The sequence below is a fragment of the Eschrichtius robustus genome, chromosome 11 (assembly GCF_028021215.1).
Source record: "Eschrichtius robustus isolate mEscRob2 chromosome 11, mEscRob2.pri, whole genome shotgun sequence".
Lineage (NCBI taxonomy): Eukaryota > Metazoa > Chordata > Mammalia > Artiodactyla > Eschrichtiidae > Eschrichtius > Eschrichtius robustus.
In genome coordinates, this window is record NC_090834.1 from 65,907,124 (window position 1) to 65,914,706 (window position 7,583).

A 7,583-nucleotide genomic window follows, 5' to 3' on the forward strand; every position below is an offset into this window, starting at 1 on the left:
AGCATAGAGGAGATCCCACAGCCCTCAGAGAGAACCAACCCTGCCGACAACTTCATCTTAACTTTTAGCCTCCAGAACTGCAAGACAATACATTTCTGTTGTTTAAGCCACCTACTTTGTGGTACTTTTGTTACAGCTGCCCTCACAAACTAATACAATTGCATACCTAGTTTTCCTTTCAAAATCTACCATCAGCTAATTTAATCCTAGAGGAAGAGGAAGTGAAGGCTTAAAAGATGTCAGGAATGTTATGCTAATGGATGTCGCTCCAAAAGGGGAAAAAAGAATATTAGGAGTGGTACAAAGCATCTTCCCTAAACAGTGTGTCAAAAACTAAGGATCAAGGACACCTCTGTGGGGACAATAAAAAACTCCTTTTGTAAGATTTTTTTTTTGGAAGTTCCCTACTTACTATGGATTATAGATTGTTACATAGAAGGCAGGATTTGATTGGGGAAATTTTAAAAGATCCTGAACTGTTGTGATATTAAAAGATTCTTAGTCTACATAAATTTCAGGAAGATTTTCTTCTTCTGAAATGGACTGGGACTTATGAAGTCATTGACATTTCCCAGATTCTGTAAAATACTCACTCTGTAGTGGCGTGCTGGAGAAGATTGAAAACAAAGGGGCAAGAGGTAATTTCTTGGGGGTGAGGAAATCATTGTATATTGTGATTGGGTTGGTGGTTATACTTGTCAAAAGTCATCAACCTGTATATTTAAATTGTTCATATGTAAATTATACTTCAATTAAGTTGCTATTTTAGAAGGTATTACAAGAGAGTACTCTTTTTCCCGTTTTAATCTGAGTCTATAGGAAGTGGTGCCAGTATCATCATCTACCTACCCATGTAAGCCAATTGAGTTTCTTAATTATTTCTCAAAGATGTTCCCTTACCTAGTGTACCTTCTCTAGTTTCCTATATATTTATTCTTTTTGGTGACCTTCATTCCTTTCTTTAAACCTTATACCTATATCAGCATTAATTTTACTTCTGCTTTAAAAAACACTTTATTGGGCTTCCCTGGTGGCGCAGTGGTTGGGAGTCTGCCTGCCAATGCAGGGGACACGGGTTCGAGCCCTGGTCTGGGAGGATCCCACATGCCGCGGAGCGACTGGGCCCGTGAGCCACAACTACTGAGCCTGTGCATCTGGGGCCTGTGCCCCGCAACAAGAGGGGCCGCGACGGTGAAAGGCCCGCGCACCGTGATGAAGGGTGGCCCCCACTTGCCACAACTAGGGAAGGCCCTCGCATAGAAACGAAGACCTAACACAGCAAAATAAATAAATAAATAAATAAATAAGTCAGGAGCTCTTTAAAAAAAAAAAAGAAAAAATTTCATTTAAAAAAAAAAAACAAAAAAACAAAACACTTTATTTCTTCTTTTAATGCAGGTTTGCTTGTGATGCATTTTAACAGATTTTTTTAATCATAAAAAAGGTCTTTATTGCACCTTCATTTTTGAGAGATATTTCTATTTTAGGTAGAATTCTAGGTTACTAGTAAAATATCTTTGAGCACTTTTAAGACTTAATTTTCTTGCTTCCATCAATACTTTCCAAAACTCAGCTATTAGTCATTTGATTTTTTTTGAAGGGAATATGTCTTTTACTTCTCCTCTGGAAGCTTTTAACATTTTTCTTTTGTTTTGGGCTTCCTATAGTCTTTTTATGATTTCCTGGAGTGTGGTTTTTCTTATACTTATCATGTTTGGAATCTGCAAAGTTTCTTGAATTTGTAGCTCATGGTCCTTCATCAGTTTGGAAAATTATCATTGAATATTTCTTCAGAAATTTCTCTACTTTTTTCTAGAAGTCCATTACACATGTTAGATCTTTTCATAATTTCTTATACAGCTCTCACACTCTTTTTGTATTTTTGATGATTTTTTCTTTGTCTTGTAATGTGTATGTTTTCTACTAACCTACCTTTCAGTTTACTAATCATCTTTTCTGCTGTGTCCAATCTACTATTAACCCAACAGCAGAATTCCTAATTTATTTTGTTTTTCATTTTTAAGATTTAAACTTGATTCCTTTCTTTTTTTTTGTATTCGTTTCTGTGGTGTGACTCTTCATATTATTCCCCTATTTTTCTTAGATGTATTATTAATATTTATTTAATATTTAAGTACCTGGTTTTTATGCATTTGGTCCTATCTTGTGGCATATCTTATCTTTTTTTTAATTGATGAGCAATGTGGATAAAAAATTTTAGAGGTTCTAGATGAGATTATCTTCTTCCGTACTGTTTTCAATTTTATTCTAGCAGAAAAATAAAGCACTGGCTTGATCCCTTTGAGGAAATGAAAAGAGAGTGCCCAAAGGGGTCATTCACATAAAAAAAGAACTGATGTCTCCATGTACGGTATAACTCCTAAACTTGCATCCTAATAGAATGTGGTGGTTGGGTGTTGTACTTTGTTGGGGATAATCTATTTCTGGTTTGACCTTATTTCTAGGATGCAGCAATTCCTCCTAAGGTGTAGTACTTCAGGACTCTCAAATAAAAGCATAAGGTGTTATGGGGCCCTCTACCTTAAACAGTCTATCTATCAAACTCTTATCAAACCAGCAATGCAAAATGCCAAAATCTCTGCTAAGATCATCAGGCTCTCATAGGCTGATTTCCACTTGGTGTTTGATATCTCACCAGCCCAAGTGCAACTTGGGAGTAGTCAAATTCCATAGTAAGGAATTATATGTAAAATTTCAGGCTCACTTCTCTATAGCTTTTTCCTCTCCAGGATCTTGGCCTCACAAGTCTTATGCATCTTTGACCTCAAAGTTCTATGTACTTACCCTACCTCACTGCCAAAAGCCCCAGGCTGTGTCTTTTTGCTCAGTCTCTATTCCTCAAAATATCATTTGGCAAATGCATTTATTTGTGAGGCTCAAGAAAGGCTTTACCAGAGAAATGACATTTAAACTGAGACATAAGGAAAAAAAGAGTTAACTGGTCATTGAGAGCTGGTAATGCAGTTGCAGAAACTTTGGTGGGTGGGTAAAAGTAGTGATGTGGGAGGTTGAACTAATTATCCTTAGTTCAAAGTACAGTGTCTGGTACACAGCAAGCATTCAACAAATGTCTGTTGGTTAAACATTAACTCTAATTCAATGAATATTTATTTAGTGTCTCTTTTATTTCTAGCATGAGGTTATGAACTGAGGAAACAAAGTTAAATAGGTTATGTGCTTTTCTTTCAAGAAGTTCACAACAAAGAAATGTTTCTTAAAAATACAATGGTTTCCATTCAAGTGGTATGAATAAAGTGCTAGTTGACATGTTCTTTTAACCTTTAAAACAATTTAAAGATGTTTTTATTTTTTTAATAAAATTTATGATTTAAAGTGTTCAGCATGATGTTTTGACATACATATACACAGTGAAGTGATAAATACAACCAAGCTAACATATCCATCTACTCACATCTCTTTATCTTTTTTAGGTGTGATAAGAGTAACTTAAATTTACTCTTAGAAAACATCCAGTATAAAATACAGTATTATTAACTACAGTTATAATGCTCTACATTCGATCTCTAGAACTTATTCGTCCTATATAACTGTAACTTTGTACCCTTTGACCAGCATCTCCCCATTCCCTCCATTTCCCCAACTTTGGTAACTACCATTCTGTTCTCTGCTTCTATGAATTTGACTTTCTCAGATTTCACTTATAAGTGAGCTCATGCAGTATTTTTCCTTCTGCGTCTGGCTTATTTCATTTAGCACAATGTCTCCAGGTACACCTATGATGTCACAAATGGCAAGAGTTCCTTCTTTCTTAATGGCTGAATAATATTTCATTGTGTATATATTCTATATCTATTGACACAATCATGTGGTTGTTATTTTTCATTCTATTAAAATGGTGTATCACACTGATTGATTTTCATATGTTAAACCAACCTTGCATCGCAGGGATAAATACCATTTGGTCAAAATTTTGAGTCTTAAAATAATGAATGAAATAAAAAGTTTAGATAATTACATGAGGAGGCAGAGACTTTTACACTAAACAAGGACATTTGTGGAAATGGAATGGTGAAGTTTATGAAATGGTTGGTCAGAGAACCTCTAGCCAATCTTTAATTCAATGTTGAGCAAAGAATGAGAACTGTGGACCCAATAGGCTCCGACACCGCATATAGTCAATGGAGCTATGATTTGAATCTCAGCTGCAAGCCTTTTGGGAGCTCTCTTCACCAGTATTCACTTATTCACAACTCTCGTCTTCATCCCTTTGAAATTCTCTTTGTTTGCTGGGGTTTCTCCTATATGTTTTACTTTCATTCTGGAATCTCCTTTCTATTCCACCCATCAACTTTTCCCAGAGTACATGCTCCACCTCTCCATCTTAACCAAACCTAGTTGTCCGAGGAGGGCACACATGCTTCTCAGCAATATTGAAGAGAAGCTGCTCACTCCTATTCTACAGATATCTGCACACAATGTTGACATTCTCCTAGCTCCTTACCATATTTCTAAATAATTTATTGGCAATCTGCATGACAAAACATTTCACTCATTGACACCAATACTATCCAGATATGAAACAATATACTATTGTTTTCAGAGTCCTTTACTGACCACCCAGTTTCTTCTCATTTATTAAAGACTTTGCCACCAGCCCTTTGATTCTTTCTCCCATCTCGGTCCCTCAGTCCTGCCACAGCATTGGTAACATCACTCACCATACGAATTTGCCATTAGACAATGTGACCTCAAAATGCCAAGCCTTCCCTACAGCATCTCCCTAAGTATCCACGTGAGAACCTTACGACAATGGCCTCGATTAGATTCAGTTATTTATAGCACCTTCCACCTCTGTGGTTTTCATAAATTCCAAGCTATTTATCTTTGTCTATGCTGTAACTCAAACAGCTTTTGAATTACTTGCTTTTTGTGGAAGTTCATTATGAAACCATCTAGTCTACTCCTTTGTTGGGGGTTGGAAAGAACAGCTCTTTGACAGACGTCTATATTATTCCTGGAATTTGTTATGTTAAAAATGCATATTTCTTCTGCAGTAACTTTCATTTTATTTTTTTTTTCAGAAATTCATCCATTCCCATCTAGTTTCCATGTTTCTTTGAATAGAGTTAAACAGGTATTTTCTTAAAATGTTTTGCAATTTCTCTGCATTGTGGTCTTTCACTCATTTCAACGCTAAATTTGTGTGTTTGTGCTTTCTCCTTTTTTGATTAAGTAAATCAGTGATCTTTCTCTTTCCCCTCCTTCTCTCTCTTGCTCTGTTTCTCTCTCCCTCTCTCTTTCCTTCTTTCTTCTTTTCCTTTTTAATATAATTTTCTTCCTTCTCCAAAGGAAAGCAAAATTATGAAAATACAGTATTCTAAAACATTTTTGATACATTTACTACATACATATGCGCATGTGTGTATGCATATATGTGTATATATGTATATGTACATATATATATATAATAACATTTTAGAATATTTTATTTCATTTTAAAATATTTTAAAGTTACATCTGGTTTCATAGTAAGAAAGAAGTGAGACCAGAGCATATCAGGCAGTTAGAACACACTTTAATTGCTTTGTATACAAAGTGATGATTTTTATTGGAAGTACTCCACTTTCTCCACTTTAATTTATCAATGCTCTGTAAAAATTTTAAAAAGTGTTCAGAGCTCTTTTATTTACCATCTAGGGGAAAACCTACATATATTGCCTAGTACTTTCTTTAGGGATATTTTTATTTCTTTGCTTCTTAGACTATAAACAATGGGATTAAGCAGAGGTGTCAGTACTGTATATGTCACAGCCATCAGCATATCTTCACGGAATGAGTCACTGTCCTTGGGTCTCAGATAGACAAAGCCAGCAAATCCATAGTGTATGCACACCACAGTGAAGTGGAAGGAGCAAGTTGAGAAGGCCTTATACCTCCCCTGGGCAGATGGCATCCTCATAACTATGGACCCAGTGAAGACACAGGAAATCATAATGAAAATAAAGATCCCCACCAAAACAAAGGCAGTGAAGGCAAGAAGAACCATTTTCTGAAAAAAGGTGTAATCACAGGCAAGGGAGACTACAGATGTAATGTCACAAAAAAAGTGCTTGATGGTGCTGGAGTCACAGAAAGACAAGTTGAATACTACAAGGACAATGCACAGTGACACCACAATTCCAGTAACACAAGAAGCTGTCATGAGCTGAAAGCAGATCTTTTGGGTCATCAAGATGGTGTAGTGCAGCGGGTTGTGAATAGCAGTGTAATGGTCATAGGACATGGCAGCCAAGAGTAAGCAGTTGTTAGCTCCCAAGCCAAAGAAGAAAAACATCTGTGTGGCACACTCAGGAAGAGAAATGGTCTTGCTTTCTGATAGCAAGTCCACTAGCATGGGGGGATGATTACCATAGTGGTACAGGTTTCTGAAAATGACAAACCACAGAGGAAAAAGTACATGGGGGTGTGAAGATTGTGATTGAGCTTGATGGCCACCATTATGGACACATTTGCAACTAGGATGGTCACATGAGAGAAGAAAATCATCACGAAGGAGAGATCTTGCAGGTCTGGAAAACTGGAAAATCCCCACAGAAGGAATGTGCTCACTGTGGTATGATTGTCCATCCTCCTGGTGCACAAAACAACTCTCCTCCAAAGGTGCAGAGGTTCTTGGGGTCAAGACTCTGATAAGATTGTAGAAAGCACTGACGTCACCTGGCCTTTAATCAAGGACATTGACAGACAACTCTTAATGAGAAAGCCTGAGAAATGGAAGTTAAATGTACCTGGCTGAATTCCAGGTCAGGACTCAGAGTGATGAAGAAAAAGATTCTCATAGGAGAGTGTATGTAAATGCCATAGAGTAGTCCCAAATATATTCTGGGAACCCCCTAATTTATCACCCCTTTCTATCTTCTACAGTCAGAACCTGAATGAATGAGGGAAATATGAAGAAATAAGTTCATTTTCTCACCTACAGGAGTATGAGGAGTAAAGGGTATACAATGTTTATGTGTGGTCTAATCACAGCCTGGCATACATAAGTACTTAACAATGTTGACTGAATCAATACTAACTTAAGGAGAAGTAAAGAAAATTTTTCAAATGGCTTCCAAACATTCTTGGAAAATAATTCTATCCTCAGAGGTGCTTTCCAGAAGGCAGTGGCTGCTTGGCTGACAATTATGCCAATGACTTAATAAGTGAATTTACCATTTTGAAATTTGTACTATTTTCTGTACATAACAATGAGTTGACGTGGAGTTTTTCAATAATTGTCTGTCATTCAGGCAGACCTTGGAAAAAAAATGGTTATGGAGAGACTATTCTCATCCTGGATGGCTCATTTGGTTCATGATGTTCTGATCAATTCTTGAGCTTTCAGGAAAACTTCCAGGGTAAATCTAGCTGATATACTGGTGGACAGGATTTCTTTGCAGCACAGCTCTTTCAAGAACTCAACTTCCTCAGGTGGTTTCCATCCATTGTTAAAATATCCACTCTGTGTTTGGGATGACAGCATGAAAGTAACACACAGAGTTTCCAAACAATACAGAGCTTGGTTTCAGGCACTATTGTTAGGGAATGAAAGGAAAACA

General features: G+C 36.7%; 1 protein-coding gene across 1 annotated transcript; it reads right to left on the reverse strand.

Moving 5' to 3' along the window:
- Positions 1 to 5,668: 5,668 nt before the first annotated feature.
- On the reverse strand, positions 5,669 to 6,609 carry LOC137772224 (olfactory receptor 10T2-like). The gene is given in 2 exon segments (XM_068556097.1): positions 5,669 to 6,378; positions 6,381 to 6,609. Coding segments are annotated over 2 exon segments (939 nt in total).
- Positions 6,610 to 7,583: the final 974 nt, after the last annotated feature.